The sequence below is a fragment of the Erinaceus europaeus genome, chromosome 16 (assembly GCF_950295315.1).
Source record: "Erinaceus europaeus chromosome 16, mEriEur2.1, whole genome shotgun sequence".
NCBI classification, from domain to species: domain Eukaryota; kingdom Metazoa; phylum Chordata; class Mammalia; order Eulipotyphla; family Erinaceidae; genus Erinaceus; species Erinaceus europaeus.
In genome coordinates, this window is record NC_080177.1 from 2450087 (window position 1) to 2467417 (window position 17331).

General features: G+C 51.3%; 1 protein-coding gene across 6 annotated transcripts in view; it reads right to left on the reverse strand.

Moving 5' to 3' along the window:
* MAP2K5 (mitogen-activated protein kinase kinase 5) overlaps window positions 1-17331 on the reverse strand; it is a 271177-nt gene that overhangs the window by 224390 nt on the left and 29456 nt on the right. For all 6 annotated transcript variants that reach the window (XM_060175660.1, XM_060175659.1, XM_060175661.1 and 3 more), the window contains one exon: window positions 2374-2443. In XM_060175660.1, coding sequence (XP_060031643.1) covers window positions 2374-2443 — 70 coding nt within the window. The remainder of the gene's footprint in view (window positions 1-2373; window positions 2444-17331) is intronic.

Here is a 17331-nt window from a genome sequence, read left to right on the forward strand (position 1 = left end):
AATAACCCTCGTTGCTGGGAAGGAGACAGAGAAAGACTTGGGGCCGGGTGGTGGCGCACCTGGTTGGGTGCACACATTACAGTGACAAGGATCCAGGTTCGAGCCCCTGGTCCCCACCTGCAGGGGGAAAGCCTCACAAGTGGTGAAGCAGGGCTGCAGGTGTCTCTCTGTCTCTCTCCTCTCTGTCTCCCCTTTCCCTCTCAGTCTCTGACTGTCTCTATCCAATAAATAAATAAAGAGAATGAGAGAGAGAGAAGCATAGCAAAGCACTATGAGTGCCTGAGCAGAAGAGTTCACAAGTGTTGGCTGCTGTCACACAGGACAGTGACACGTAGCTGTGCAGAGTGAGACCCACAGGAGCTGCCCTCAGAAGAAAGCAAACAGAATTGGAAACGATTCTGGAGAGAAGGGAAGTAAACATCTAACTGGAGATACAATTCCCCAGGAGACTGGGCCGCTCTCTGCTCTGTAATAACAGCCTCAAGTCGGGAAGAGAGTCACCGTCAGTTCTTAGCTATAAGGGGGGAAAAAAAATCCCTTGTGGAGTGACAATTGGACACCTGCCCAAATTCTCTGATTACTGAAAAGACTATGTCCTTGCTGGCGGCCCGACATACAGAGACCACATTCCCTTTTGTTTTGGCCAGGACCCTTGTTCCAGATCTGCCAGAGTGGGCCGGGGCGCTTAGCTGTAGAGTAAGGCTGGCCCCCACCCCACCACCTGCCCCGCTCTGAACAGCGTTGAGCATGGACCCAGCTCTCCTCCACCTGCAGCCGCTTCAGAGCCCACCGCAGCCGCCAGTGAGACTCGACGGACTAACTGAGCCGCTCAAACTTCTGAGAGTTACAGGTAATGAAATCTGGGATGCTTAATTGGAAAACTCATAGCACGATTATCTGTACGGTATCAGGTAACGAAGTTTAACTCTTAATTACCGGAACTAGGCTACTTCTAGGAGAGTTACTTAGAGAACTGCTGGCTAGAAGACACGGATTTCAGGCGTAGCGATGAATACTAGTGGGCACTTAACGCTTTCTGTGGTGAGCCGTCTCTGTCAGCATTGTTCGTATTTTGGAGGAACAGTCATAAAGAGTTGAACAGTCCTGGCTGATACAAGCCTGGCACTGCCAAGCCTAAAAGGGGGGAAAATATTTGGCTGGGAGAATTCACCAAGACTCACCTTCCTTCAGCTGCTATTTCTGAAGATTCAACAATCAAATTCCCATTTATGAGGATTTCCCATTGTTTAGAAAATGCCTTCCAAAACAGCCAAACCCTCACCATCTCAATGTCTCCCCTCCAGCCCCTCGGGGGATGTGTGCTGGCTGAGATACCCCTACCCCCAGGCATCTAACATCACCAACCCCCCCCATCTAACATCACCAACCCCCCCATCTAACATCACCAACCCCCCATCTAACATCACCAACCCCCCCCATCTAACATCACCAACCCCCCCATCTAACATCACCAACCCCCCATCTAACATCACCAACCCCCCCAGCACCCCCACCCTGCATCACCCAGCACCCCTGGCCTGCATCACCCAGCACCCCGGCCTGCATCACCCAGCACCTCTGGCCTGCATCACCTAGCACCCCTGGCCTGCATCACCCAGCAGCCTGGCCTGCATCACCCAGCACCCCTGGCCTGCATCACCCAGCACCCCCAGCCTGCATCACGCAGCACCCTGGCCTGCATCACCCAGCACCCCCGGCCTGCATCACCCAGCACCCCTGGTCTACACCAAGCACCCCCGACCTGCATCACCCAGCACCCCCAGCCTGCATCACCCAGCACCTCTGGCCTGCATCACCCAGCACCCCCGGCCTGCATCACCCAGCACCCCTGGCCTGCATCACCCAGCACCCCTGGCCTGCATCACCCAGCACCCCTGGCCTGCATCACCCAGCACCCCCGGCCTGCATCACCCAGCAGCCCTGGTCTACACCCAGCACCCCCGGCCTGCATCACCCAGCACCCCCGGCCTGCATCACCCAGCACCCCCCGGCCTGCATCACCCAGCACCCCTGGCCTGCATCACCCAGCACCCCGGCCTGCATCCAGAATGAAAGCTTCCCTGTCCTTGGTTTAGAAACTGTTTGGACCACAAAGAGTTTTTTAAGCGAATGTAAGTGTGTACTTTGATAACAAAAAGCCAATCTAGTTAGTTTAATTTACTCTAGTAAATTAGATATTTTATCTGCTATGACTGTAATATAGCCTACAATCTCTGGGATAATGAATACTTTTTTTTTCCAAATTAAGAGCTAAGCATCATGTTATGTGCATTTAAACCTTTGGAAAACATAACTGTTGATGAAACCGCTTACTGAAATAATCGTCGTTGATTAGAATGTGCTCGACATTACCTCTCGGAAATATCTGCAGCGGTTCGATCAGCTGTCCGTCCACTTGCTGCTCCATTACTGTGCAGTAGTACTGCAGAGAGATGGGAGAAAGAGGTCACTCGGTGAAGCGAGGACACCGGGACAGATACAGGCTTGCCTGCTGGTAGGTACACAGCCGACTTGGGAATACTTTCTCCTAGTTTGCGCATCAAAATGACCACGATGAACAGTCAGGACTGAGCGGAGCGCCCAGTGCAGAATTTCCTTCCACCTGTCACTTCTCTATCTTTTTTTTTTTTTTTTTGCAAACAGGATGATGGTGCCCTCATTACAAATCCACCCAGCGGCCATTTTTTTTTCTTTTTTTTTTGACAGGACAGAGAAATTGAGAGGGGAGGGGAGACAGAAAGGAGAGAAAAGAGAGACATCGGCAGACCTGATTCATCGCTCATGAGGTGGGCCCCCTGCAGGTGGGGAAAGGGAGCTTGAACCTGGGTCCTTGTACTTGCTGATATGTGCAGTGAACAGGGTGTGCCAGGGCCTGCCCCCGCCGTGCATTTATTTATGTATTTATTTATATATTTGCCTCCAGGGTTATCACTGGGGCTCAGTGCCTGCACTACAAATCCACTGCTCCTGGAGGCCATTTTCCCCATTCTGTTGCCCTTGTCATTTATCGTTGTTGTTGTTGGGGAGAGAACGACAGACACCTGCAGACCTGCTTCACCACTTGTGAAGCAGCCTCCCTGCAGGTGGGGAGCTGGGGACTCGAACCGGGATCCTTACGCCGGTCCATGCGCTGCACTACCACCCAGCCCCGTCAGTTATCTTTAAGGGTAAAATTACTAATGGGGCCTTCAGGTCAGTGTGTAATCTCCAGAAACAATGCATCTTAGGAGTGACCCAAGCGGGGGTCGGGCGGTAGCGCAGCGGGTTAAGCGCACATGGCACAAAGCGCAAGGACCGGCGTAAGGCTCCCCGTTCGAGCCCCCGGCTCCCCACCTGCAGGGGGGTCACTTCACCGGCGGTGAAGCCGGTCTGCAGGTGTCTGTCTTTCTCTCCCCCTCTCTGTCTTCCCCTCCTCTCTCCATTTCTCTCTGTCCTGTCCAACAACAACATCATCAATGACGACAACAGTAATAATAACCACAACAATGATAAAACAACAAGGGCAGCAAAAGAGACGGAAAAAAAAAAAAGTTACCCAAGCAATACAGAATCTCTAGAAGTTAGCAGTATTTCTCCCATCGTGGCTTGCTCTTCTCCCTGGTGAAGACCCCTCCCATTTAGCCTGGACTCAGAGGCCCAGGAGCCCAGTAAGATTTGGTTATAGCAATAACTACCTATTGCCTTCTTAAGCCCTAAGACAGCAGGAACCTTCCCCTTTCTCTATAAAGCCCATACATCTCCCAGTCCGGGAACCTCTAGGGTGAGACTCACTTTCCTGCGTGTTTCTCTCAATTCATACCAACCAGTACTGCATCTGCTGATCCCAACCTAATCAACGCAACCAGTACCACCTCGGCAAGCTTCACTTCAGACTGTGTCCAGAGACTTCAGGCGTGGGATGTCAGCCCTTCAGCTTCATTACTCTGCCACCAGGTTGCAGATGCTACCATGACACCAACCTGACTTCCCTGGGCAGACGACCCCCCTATGTATTCTGGAATCCCACCTCCCCAGAGCCCTGCCCCACTAGGGAAAGAGAGAGGCAGGCTGGGAGTGTGGCTCGACCTGCTAATGCCCATGTTCAGCGGAGAAGCAATGACAGAAGCCAGACCTTCCACCTTCTGCATCCCACAATGACCCTGGGTCCATACTCCCCGAGGGATAGAGAATAGGAAAGCTATCAGGGGAGGGGATGGGATACGGAGTTCTGGTGGCGGGAATTGTGTGGAGTCGTACCCCTCTTATCCTATGGTCTTGTCAATATTTCCATTTTATAAATAAAAACTTAAAATATATATATTCATGGGAGTTGGGCGGCGGTGCAGCGGATTAAATGCAGGTAGTGCAAAGCACAAGGACCGGAGTAAGGATCACAGTTCAAGCCCCCGGCTCCCCACCTGCAGGAGAGTCGCTTCACAAGCGGTGAAGCAGGTATGCAGGTGTCTGTCTTTCTCTCCCCCTCTCTGTCTTCCCCTCTTTTCTCTGTTTCTCTCTGTCCTATCCAACAATGACGACATCAATAACAATGACAATAACTACAACAATAAAACAACAAGGGCAACAAAAAGGAATAAATAAATAAATAAATATTTTTTAAAGATATTCACATGTGTGTATAAGACAATGGTCAGGGAAAACTAAATCAGAGAGACTGGAGGATGAGCAAAAAAAAATGAGGCATCGGGTCCAAAAAAGGCCATGTTCATGTGGTCAGAAGGCAGCTGCCAGTGACCACGGCTACTGTGTTTGAGTCCTGAGAGACCGAATCGCCCTTTGACATCCTAGGCCGAAAACAACCAAGTGGGAGCTAAGTGGAGGAGGGCTTCCTTTCCTCCATCAATAAACACAGCCAGTGCCTGGCTGGTGGCAGGATGCCATGTCCTCCTTACGCCGAGTCGTATCACGTCTACAATCTCGGGAGGACTTTGAGGTCCTCCTGTCTCCGGCCACTTGACAAGCAACGAAGTGCTGACCTGGGGGGAGAGCTACTGGGTTTGGGGGCTAGGACGAAGCTGTCCCTCTTTCATTCCTGCACATGACTCAGCGAGGGGTCTTGGGCGAGGCCTGCTGGGAAACCGCCACCTGCAGCCGGTGGAGAGTCCCACCCTAGACAACCTTGTGTGCGGGTCACACACTCACCACCGGGTCGGGTCTGACGTCACCTTGGGAACTGCCCCGTGTGCGAGTCTAAGGTGCTCCACCCTAAACGCAAATAAAGGTAGGCTGCTTTCTTTTTATTATTATTTTTGGCAGGGGGGATAAGTGGTTGACGGTAAATACAGCTGCTGGTCCATGTGTAACATTTCTCAGTTTCCTGCAAAACACTCTCCCCCCAGCCCAGCTCCTCCTCCACCATCAGAACCAGGACCTGTAAGCCCCCATCCCCACCCGAGTCCTTTACTTTGGGGCAAGACACCAAACCCAGCCCACGTTCTGCTTGGTGTTTCCTTCCTGTTCTGTTTCTCCACTTCTGTCCATGAGTGAGATCATCCCATCTTCATCCTTGTCTTTCTGGCTGACCTCACTTCACAGGATTCCTTCAGGCTCCATCCAAGAAGGTGAAGTCACCATTTTTAATAGCTGAGTAGTATTCCACTGTGTATCTAGACCACAACGTGCTCAGCCACTCATCTGTTGTTGGACACCTGGGTGGCTTCCAGGTTTTGGCTATTACAAATTGTGCTGCTAAGAAAATATGTGTACACAGATCTTTTTGGGTGTGTTGGTTCATTAGGATATATTCCCAGGAGAGGGACTGCAGGGTCACAGGGCAGGTCCACTTCTAGCCTTCTAGAGAGTCTCCAGACTGCTCTCCCCACAGGGGCTGGACCCACTGACATTCCCACCAGGAGTGAGGAGGCTCCCTTTGCCCCCACAGCCTCTCCAGCATTTGTTGTTACTGTCTAAAGGAGGCTTTCTGATGTCTGTGAACTACCATGGGTGGAGCCTGCTCTCCGAGGGCTTCCACACCGTCAGGGGAAGCGATCCCTTCCTTGTGTTGCTGCTGGAACGCATCTCCATATACAGAAATGTGCTGGCCTGCTCTCCTGAAAGCTCTCGAAGGCCCATGTCTTCCCGGAGACTCTGTTCTTGAGAAACGGCAGGAAGCCCGCACCCGCCATTACTCAAACAGGGATGACAAGTGAATGAAATCTCAATCATGTCAGCTGTCAACCTTTTGGGACAGCAATAACTGTTAACAAGTAGTCTGGAAAAATGGTCCAAAAATGACTTGTCCCCGGCACCCCAGCACCGGAGGTTTCCCTGAAAATTGAGACGCCAGCGGCTGTTTGGAACATTGGGCAGGTATCCTGTTTAATGGGAAATTTGCCGGTTATTGATCCACAGCATGTAACCCCCGTGCTCCTGGAAGGCTGCGAGCAACTTTCCAATCAGTGGCTGTCAAAAAAATTACTGCCTTTTTATACTGATACAAGACAACAGCGGCTGTGGGTGTCGTCCCATGCCTGACGCTTGGCTTTAATTAACTACCACGCACAATCGGCGCACCCGTGGCTTCTGTAGCCCCGGCAATCCCAGCAAATAAAAGTATATATATCCTTATACTTTATCGGACAAATTAATTACGGGCTCGTCTGGAATGGCTGCTTGGGGTCAAGTTTGAAAACAAATGACCTTCAACGGAAAGGGTCAGAACCGGCTCAGCGCAATTCTTTCCCTTCCTCCTATAAAACCTTGCATGCATGAAATTGACCTGTTTTCCAACTTTATTTATTTACCTCACTAAATAAATAAATAAATAAATAAATAAATAAATAAATAAATAAGCGCGGTTTCCCTCCTATCTTAGACCTGTGCCAAATCAACTGGCAAGCTGTGTATGGCCCCTACAAGGTCAGAGAGAGTCCTTTTCCAGCCCTCTGGAAAGACCCTGGCATGGCACAGAAACCACCCAAGATATGCCACAAGGCAGCTCTGGTGCTCTGCTTCCTGTGATCCTTCCAGAATCCGGGAAAGCTTTCTCCTGCTGAAATACTCTGTATTCACAGAGAATGCTGGGCTCCACCAAGCAAAGGACTTCACTGTCAAGGACAAACCGCACAGGGTGGTAATTAAGCTCACGGTGTGGGTCCACCCCGACCAGCAGCCTCGGAGGCACAGGCCTGGATGATGGGCCACTGGCTGCCCGGGCCGCGGCTTCTGCCGTCTCCCTAAGGGACAAGGACAAAAGTACAGGGCCTGAGGGACCGCAGGGCCTGCAAGGCCTGGGCAGGTGAGCGAGGTACCCAGAGGGTTGGAGGACGGAAACCCGGATTGACTGGAAATGGCCTTGGATTTGCCTCAGTTTACCAGTTTGGATCTACCCCAGGACCACAGTGAGGCTCACAACAGCTTGTAGAAAAAGTGCTGCGTGCAGGCTGAGGGTCTGGATCCACCTGCCAGCGCCTATGCCCAGCAGAGAAGCAGTCATAGAAGCCAGAACTCCCACGTTCAGCTCCCCATAAAGAATTTGGGTCCCGACTCCCAGAGGGGGGGAAAGGACAGGGGGCAGATGCCCAGAGGGCTCTGAACTCCAACTCCACCAGGACCCAGAGTCAGTTGCCATGAATCTTTAATTTTATATCGTCACTGAAAAGGAATCGGATCTGGAGAACACCAGAGGAAGCCAAACTACTTAGAAGTAGTAGCAGATGTGACTCAGAAAGGATATGATGGCAGGGACCATAAAAGTGACTAAAAATTGGCAAGAAATTGGGATGCATTGGATCGACCTTCTCGTGGTGCATCCCGTGAGTACCTTTCACTGGGGAAACTGACGATCCTTCCTAGCCGACTGAATCCACATGGATCCCAGTCACTTTCAAAGCCAGCAACAAGCAGCTCCTGACAGCTTTCAAGCTGACGCTGTTGACTGGCTACGGAAGAAGGGCAAACGCTAGAAGAAGAAGAAGAAGGCAAGAAATAGACAGACAGGGAGTCGGGCTGTAGCGCAGCGGGTTAAGCGCAGGTGGCGCAAAGCGCAAGGACCGGCATAAGGATCCCGGTTCGAGCCCCCGGCTCCCCACCTGCAGGGGAGTCGCTTCACAAGCGGTGAAGCAGGTCTGCAGGTGTCTATCTTTCTCTCCTCCTCTCTGTCTTCCCCTCCTCTCTCCATTTCTCTCTGTCCTATCCAACAACGACAACAATAATAATAACTACAACAATAAAAAAACAACAAGGGCAACAAAAGGGAATAAATTAAATAAATATTTAAAAAAAAAAAGAAATAGACAGACAGATAGATAGGTAGATAGACAGACAGACAGACAGAATAGTCAAGCCAGATCTGTGACCGTGGGAGACCTATTGTAGCTCCCACTGGAAGGGGGTGGGGCGCAGAGCTCTGAGGGTGAGAATGGTGTGGAAATATGTCCCCTGTTACCTTTTAATGTCATAGATATCTCTTAGATCACTAAGTTTAAAAAAGAGGGAGGAAACTCGCCATTTCTATTTATTTGTTTGATTTTATTCATGAGAAACATCGGAGGAGAGAGAGAGAGAGAGAGAGAGAGAGAAAGAACCAGACATCACTCTGGTACATGTGCTGCCGGGGACTGAACTCAGGACCTCCTGCTTGAGAGTTGAAAGCTTTATCCACTGTGCCACCTCCCAACCGCAAAAAAAAACTAGCAATTTCTAAAAAGAGCCAGAGAGAGCGAGTGCGGGAGCGCCTTCAGTGAGCTCTGAGGCGAGCTTTCTCAAACACCTCTATCTGAATGCATCTCCTCTTCAAAGGAACTCCTTCCAGTTGCTTTTCTTGTGGAGATAAGTGAGCAATGACAAGTCCAGGACCTTGCCAGGCTACAACCAAATGAAAGACAAACTAACAAAAATCGCACAACTGATCAAAATGGATCAAGGAAAAAAAAAAAAAGAAAAAAAAGAACCCAGTCTTGCCTGCTAAGATATCCACCATGACTCTCACAGAGGCCTGAGACGTCGTGAAGCAGCAGAGCGCAGGCCTCGCAGGCAGAAGGTCCTGACCTGGCGGCTTCCCTGCGCCCATGTGCCACAGTGATGCTCTGGTCCCCTCTCCATCGAGTGTCTCTTGTCAATAAATAAATAAAAACTTTTTAGGGGCTGGGCTGTGGAGTACCAGGTAGAGCTCACACCTTACGATGTGTGAGGGCCTGGGTTCAAGCCCTCGGTTCCCACCTGCAGTGGGGAGGCTGCACAAGCAGTGAAGCAGGGCTGCAGGCGTCTCTCTTTCTCCCTCTTTTTTCTTTCTTTTCTTTTTTTTTCCACCAGGGTTATCACTGGGGCTCATTGCCAGCACTACAAATCCACTGCTCCTGGCGGCCACTTTTTCCATTTTATTTGATGTGGCAGAGAGAAACTGAAAGAGGGGGAGAGAGAAAGGGGTAAAGAATGACAGACACCTGCAGACCTGCTTCACCACTTGTGAAGTGTCCCCACGGCAGGGTCCTTGCACTGGTCCTTGTGCTTAGTAGTATGTGCGCTTAACCGGGTATACCACCATCCGGCCCTCTCTCTCTCTACCTCTCTATCTTCCTCTTCCCTCTCAATTTTTATCTGTCCTATCAAAAAAGAGAGTGAGGAAGAGAGAAAGAAAGAAAGGAAGGAAGGAAGGAAGGAAGGAAGGAAGGAAGGAAGGAAGAAAGAAAGGGAGGGAGGGAGGGAGGAAGGAAGGAAGGAAGGAAATAGCCATTGGGGATAGTGGATTCACTGTGCAAGAACCAAGCCCCAGCAATAACACTAGAGGTGGTTAATAATAATAATAACAACTCCCTTTTTTAAATTTATTTTATTTATTTATTCCCTTTTGTTGCCCTTGTTGTTTTTTTATTGTTGTAGTTATTATTGTTGTTGTCGTTGTTGGATAGGACAGAGAGAAATGGAGAGAGGAGGGGAAGACAGAGAGGAGAGAAAGACAGACACCTGCAGACCTGCTTCACCGCCTGGGAAGCGACTCCCCTGCAGGTGGGGAGCCGGGGTTCGAACCGGGATCCTTATGCCGGTCCTTGTGCTTTGTGCCACCTGCACTTAACCCGCTGCGCTACAGCCCGACTCCCAACAACTCCCTTTTTATTTTTAATAAGAGAGACGTAGAGAGAAAGACAGAGAGAGAGAGATAGCAGAGCACTGCCCAGCTCTGGCTGATAGTGGTGCTGGGGACTGAACTTGACACCTCAGACCCTCGGGCAGGAGAATCTTTTCTTCTTTTGTCTCCAGGGTTATCGCTGGGACTAGCCTGTGCTGCAAATCCACTGCTCCTGGAGGCCATCTTTTTTCCATTGTTGTTGTTATTGTTGCTGTTATTGTTGTTGCCGCTGCTGCTGTTGCTGGATAGGACAGAGAGAAATGGAGAGAGGAGGGGAAGGCGGAGAGGAGAGAAACAGAGAGACACCTGCAGACCTGCTTCACCGCCTGTGAGGCGACCCCTGCAGGTGGGATGAGTCTTTTACAGAGCCACCATGCTCTCTCCCCAGCACAATAAGCCCTTCTGAATAAAGCTTTAAAAATTCCTTAAAAAAAAAAAATACGGAGCCAGAATGAAGTCATCTAAACTAAACCACTTCCTGAGCTTAATCTCCTTTCTGGCTTTTCTGTCCCCAAACACAGTAGGTGCCGGAGAAACAGTAAAAGGTTGAGATGGGGGAGGAGGGCAGCCCCCACGCTGCTCCTCGCCTGGGCTTCCTCCGGAGGGGAGGGGGGGGGGAGCGACGCCACCCGTCCCATCACATGGGGGTCCCCGAGAGCTCAAAAGGCAGCGGCCTCCGGGGCGCCAGGCAGGAGCGTTTATTAGCTGCCGGGAAGGTGACCAGGAACCCCCTACCACTGAGCTGGGATCAAGCACAGCGCTTTCTCAGCAGAGGCATCTTAGCGCTGAAAACCACAAAAAATAGCTGCATGTGAAAAGCACAAAAAGCTCCTCGGAAGTGGAGCGTGTCGGCGGTGGTTACAGAGCGTGTTTCCTGCAGACTCCCCCTGACGGATTCATTACACGCAGTAATCGCGACAGTAATCGATCAGCTAACAAAGTAAGAGATTCATCTGTTCTGTGACTGTTAATGGAATCTCCAGGACCAGGCTCGGGGTCCCTCGGAGACGTTCTTCAAAACCCTTAAACAATTTTAATAAGAATGTGACAAAGTTATTCCAAAATCTAATTAATCTGAAGCGGGGCCGGATTCAACAGGGGAAGGCTGGTAACATTTCGGGCTCTGTTTTGGTTTGCAGGTTTATCAAACAGGGCTCCTGTCTGTGTGAGCCTAATTCTGATTCTAACCGCCCGAGACAATCAATTACTACAACGTTTTGGTCTCCTTCGTGGTGATCTGCCACATGAGAATCTTGGATTTTTACAACAGCAGTTAGTTTTCCGGTGCACAAGATCTCTATTGGGAGAGCGAGGACAGCGACACAGAGATAGAGAGAGGCCACGACGGACAGGCCAGTTGTGAAGATCTATCTACTGTCGGCTCAGCAATTCCCATTGACACTTATTTCTTGAATTCCTCAATTTTTGTACTGTCCTAGAAGAGCCACCCCATTTCACCAGCAAAGCACATGGGTTAAGAGTAGCCTCTCCGGGGGGACCGGGCGGTAGCGCAGCGGGTTAAGGGCACGTGGCGCAAAGTGCAAGGACCGGTGGCCTAAGGATCCCTGTTCGAGGCCCCGGCTCCCCACCTGCAGGGGAGTCGCTTCCCAGGCGGTGAAGCAGGTCTGCAGGTGTCTGTCTTTCTCTTCCCCTCCTCTCTCCATTTCTCTCTGTCCTATCCAACAGTGACAACAACAACAACAATAATAATAACCACAACAAAGATAAAACAACAAGGGCAACAAAAGGGAAAAAAAAATAGCCTCCAGGAGCAGTGGATTCGTGGTGCAGGCCCCGAGCCTCAGCAATAATCCCGGAGACGACAACAACAACAAAAGGAACCTCTCCCCACCCCCTACACACACAACAAAAATGCTTTTCATTCTAGTTTATGAACTGAGAGCATGAAGATATATACCAGGAGTCAAAACACCAGCTGCTGGGGCCAGGGAGCAGAGGTCTGTCCGCTTGGTAGAGCATGTGCCTTACTAGGGCCCTGGGTTCGAGCCCCAGCACCACGTGGGAGCAGCACAGGCGACAAAGGAAGGAAGAGCTATAGCAGTTGTGTGATGTTGAGAAAGGGAGCCGCTCTGTCTGTGCCGTGGTACTTCAGCTACTCAAATGGGAGACAGCTCACGGGGCAGGGTTTGAGTGCAGGCACCACGTGGGGGGAAACTCCGATACTGTGAACCTCTCCCTCTTCCCAGGTTAATCTCTCTGAGTCAAAATGATAACAGCAACAACCCGGGAGCAGTGAAATCTCACAAGCAGGAGACGCCGGGAAGCGGATCCTGAAGCAGAGCACAGTGCCGGAACTCTCCCAAGCAACAGAACATGGAAAGTCCTTGTGACAACACTCCTCACGGGGAGACTGGGCCCAGCACCGAGGGTCGGGGCAATGTTTCACCTCAAAGGGGCGCACACTGGCTTCGTCCGCCGACGGGACGATTTGACCATTCCTGCCTCGTCAGTGCCTCGTGCACACCCCATCATCTGTAGCCCAGTCAGTAATTACAGCAATGATCAATAGACTAACCGACTATCTGCAGTCCATAGCCAATCGATCGGTGTCCCCGGCTAGGAACTCGGCGATCCTGGCTGTCACGTGGCTGGTTACCAGGGCAGACACCGTCAGCGGTGAGGCACTGGTTCTGGTGCCTCAGACCAAACGCTGAGGGGGCGCCCTCTGTGATGCTGAGCTCGGGGGGGGGGGGGTCAACAGCCACTCCAGGGGCCAAAACCAACCCCAGAGATCTTTGTGTGTCTGGCTTCAGGCCTCCACGCCCCTGTCTGAGTCCATAACACTGATCTTCTTTCCCTGAATGACTCCAGACGTGGGGCCACATCCAGACAGGCGGGGAAGACCGGGTGACAAGGAGCCCGTAGAAAAGCCTTCCAAGTGGAAAGGGTTCACGGGGAACAACGCTGGGGCTGACCTCAGAGACGAAGCTCAGGGGATGCCTGACTTGGAGGTGAAGACAGCAGGAAATGCCAGGTTTAATGAGGATACTTTTGTTAAAAAAGAAAGTTCTATTAGTGATTTTTTAAATTAATCTACATTTACTTATTTATTTATTCCCTTTTGTTGCCCTTGTTGTTTTATTGTTGCAGTTATTATTGTTGTTATTGATGTCGTCATTGTTGGATAGGACAGAGAGAAATGGAGAGGAGAGGATGACAGAGAAGGGGGAGAGAAAGACAGACACCTGCAGACCTGCTTCGCCACCTGTGAAGCGACTCCCCTGCAGGTGGGGAGCCGGGGGCTCGAACCGGGATCCTTACACCGGTCCTTGAGCTTTGCACCATGTGCGCTTAACCCGCTCCGCTACCGCCCGACTCCCCATATTAGTGGTTTTATATTGATTTACAAAGCTGTGAGATAACAAGGTCTAATGCCACACAGTTCCCACCCCCAGAGTTCTGTGCCCCATTCCCTCCATTGGAAACTGCAGTGGTTCTCCCGAGATCGCAGATACAGGCTGTTACCTCTATAACCATCTATATTTTTATATATTTGCCCATTTTCTCTGGTACTGCCTTCTCTTCCTCTCTAAGTCATACCTGCTACTTCTGAGTATCCTTCCATTTATTTATTTATCTATCTCTTCTCCCTCCAGGTCCTGACGGAGTTGGGAGTTCATAGCCCTCTGGGCATCTTCCCCTGACATTTCTCCTTTGGCAATATGAACGAAAATTTTTTATGGGGTGCAGAAGGTGAAAGGTCTGATTTCTTTTTTTTATTATTATTTATTTATTGGATAGAAATAGCCAGAAATTAAGGAGGGGGTAGAGAGAGAGAAAGAGAGACACCTGTAGCCCTGCTTTACCACTCACAAAGCTTTCCCCATGCAGGTGGGGACCAGAGGCTCGAACCTGGGTCCTTGTGCACAGTAACATGTGCGCTCAACCAGGTGCGCCAACACCTGGCCCCGGAAGGTCTGATTTCTGTAACTGACGGGGACACTTTTTAAATCTCTCTTTTGCCACCAGGCTTCTTGCTGAGGCTTGGTGCCTGCACAACTCCACCGTTCCCAGCGGCATTTTTTTTTCCACTTTTGTTTCTGGAAGAGAGAGAGAGAGAGAGAGAGAGAGAGAAGGAGAAATACTTGCAGACTGCTCCACCACTCGTGGTGTATGCTCCCTGTGAGTGGGGGCCGGGGGCTTGAACCTGGGTCCTTGTGCATGGTAACTTGTGAACTCTACTGGCTGAGCCGCTCCCCCCACCAGTACTAACACTCTGTGTTCTGGAGAGTCACCCCCAGAGAATGTTCAGGAGTCCAGACAGTCTGGAGTGGGGCTTGGGTGACCAAGAGCGATGGCATTCAACCTGGCTGAGCTTAAGGCCACGTGCGGCCAGGGAGCTGACGCCGTATGCAGCGGTGGGTCCCCAACGGGCAGGACCCTCTCAGCCGAAGCGTCAGGAGCTGAGCTGGGAATGCGGACATAGCAGGAACCAAGTGCTGGTGGCTCCTAGTCCCCAGTCCCCAGTGTGTCCCAGTGTCACCCTGACCAAGACCAGATCCTGCTCCTCTTCTTGGCTGCCGGGAGTGAATTGTAACGCCCGGTTCTGGTGCCAATCTGAGTGTTCTGCTGCCTCTTGCCAGCAAAGCAGGCCCCACGTTCCAGGCATCAGACACCTTCCAGGCATCAGACAGCCCCGGCAGGGCTGGAACACGGCGCAGGGGGACTCTCTGGGACTCAGGTGCGAGAGGTTCCAGGCGTGACCCCCGGCTCCATCAGTAGCCCAGGCTGAGCAGTGTTCCCCTGCAAGGAGGCGACACTGTGTCACCAGTGTCTGGGTGAACTGTTGTGTGTTGGGGGATCGGCCCTCCCGGCAGCCCGCGCTGATTTTGCTGGTTATAACACACTCAGGGAAAAGGCTCAGGATTTGCACGTGGGAGGCCCAGGTTCGATCCCTAGCACTGCTTGTGCCTGACCTGAGCAGTATTTTTTTTATATTTGTTTATTTATTCCCTTTTTGTTGCCCTTGTTATTTTATTGTTGTAACTATTATTGTTGTTGTTCATGTTGTCATCGTTGGATAGGACAGAGAGAAATGAAGAGAGGAGGGGAAGACAGAGGGGGGGAGAGAGAAAGACAGACACCTGCAGACCTGCTTCACCGCCTGTGAAGCGACTCCCCTGCAGGGGGGGAGCTGGGGGCTTGAACCGGGATCCTTACGCCGGTCTTTGCAATTTGCACCACGTGCACTTAACACACTGTGCTACCACCTGACTCCCCCTGAGCAGTATTCTGATCTCCGTCTTCCTCTCTCTCATGAAATACTGCTTTTAAAAAGAAGGACCTACTAACCACGGGGTATATAATGAACCACTGCATCCGGTCTCTAAAGAAAACATCCTGACAGCAAAGGCTTCTAGGAGACTAGTTCCCAAGTGGAAGACACATTCTGGAGTAAAAGTTAGCCTTGTAGATGAAGATGAGGACAAGTGAAGAGGGAGAGGGAGAGGAGAGGAGGAGGAGGAGGAAGAGGAGGAGGAGGAGGAGGAGGAGGAGGAGGCGGCGGCCAGGTGGTAGCGCACCTGGCTGAGTGCACATGTTACAATGCGCAAGGACCAGGGTTCAAGCCCCTGGTCCTCACCTGCAGTGGAAAAGCTTTGCGAGTGGTGAAGCAGGGCTGCAGGTGTCTCTCTCCCTCTCTGTCTCTCCCCTCCTGTCAACTTTTGGCTGTCTCTAGACAATAAATAAATAAGGATAAAAAAAGTTATGAAGAGAGGACAAGGGAGAGGAGAAGGAGAAACAATCTTTAGACACCCACAGTGTGTTTACATCCCTGTTCAAACTTGAGTCCACTAGCCTCCCAGCGACCAGCACCGCTTCTGTCATCAGGAGAAAAGAAAAACCAAGCGGGGCACAAACTTCCTGAGCAGACAGAACAGACGCCAAGTGAAAAGCCACTGAGGACCACCAGGAGCAAAAGGACACGAAGCCAAGAGCCTTGGTCTATGTCTAGGCTCTGCCTGGCTCCCTCAAAACGGGGACTCCAGTGGCTAGAGCGCTGACCTTGCAAGCAGGAGGTCCTGGGTTCAAACCCCGGCATGATTCATATTCCCTCTCTCTCCTCCCCCCACTAATAAATGAGCAATTTTTAAAGTGGCCTCCGGCGTGATCTGAGCCTCGCGGACCTCAGTCCCCTCGTCCGTAAGATGAGACTTTGGATCAAACCTCTCAGGTCTACTAACTACTCAGGAGGTTGCACGGCGTCAGAGGCCGGGATGGAGCTCATCGGATGCAAATTTACAAGGTGCCAGAGGCCCAGAACAGGTCCCCGCCTGCTCGCCGCCGTTCCCCAAAGTGCGCCCTGGTCAGGTCCACCCGGGGGAATCCTTCCAGGCCGTGAGGCACTAGGTCTCCGCCCTGATGGGACCCGTGGCCAGGACACCCACCCCCAAGCTCGGCCTGGCAGCGAGAACGGGACCCGGTGTAATAGATCCCCGATGAGGCCTCGCGGGAGCACAGGAGACCTGCCCACAAAGGCAGGGCGTGCAGCTGCGTCTCTTCATGACAGGGCAACCCGGGCAGAGGTCCCCTCGCCCCCGGGCCACGGGCAGGGAAGGCTGGTGACCAGGCCACACCCAGGGCGGGCCGGTGCTGTGGGCACCAGACCAGCCATCAGAAGCACGAGAAGAGGCGGAAGTGAGAGAAGCTGCTCGTTCTCTTCGGTCTTCCCAGGAAGTGAGAGGAGAGAGCTCCAGCAACGACGGCAGAAAGCACTACCAGCTGCGCCCAGAGGGTATTTAACAGGCCCTTTAAATAATTAGCAACCAAACATCAGGTATTTAGTTTTCAGAATATGTAGGTTGGGTGCGTGCCCCCCCCCCCATAAAGCATTTCAGATTCTAATTAAAAAAATACTTTATGGGGAGATTAAAAAGATACAGTAGTGTCGGAGGAGAAGCCGTGATCCCAGAAGTGGGATGTTGGAACAGCGTAACTTACAAGGAACTATGCTATAAAAGCAGATCCTTGATTAACACAAACTCATAACCCAACGCTGAGCGCCATCACAACGGCGTTGTAATAACACTCGGCGACCGGATCCTCTCAATACATTAAATATCTCCTTGGAGACCAAATTACTCTACATTTTCTTAAAAGTCAATTTATTATCGCTTTGTTTTCTTCTCATTAGGTCTTAAAAATATATCTGATGGCGAAAAGAGTCCAAGTTCTAAATAACTTCCATGGAGTGATACGGATGAAGTGTGCGGCAGACAGAAAGCGCT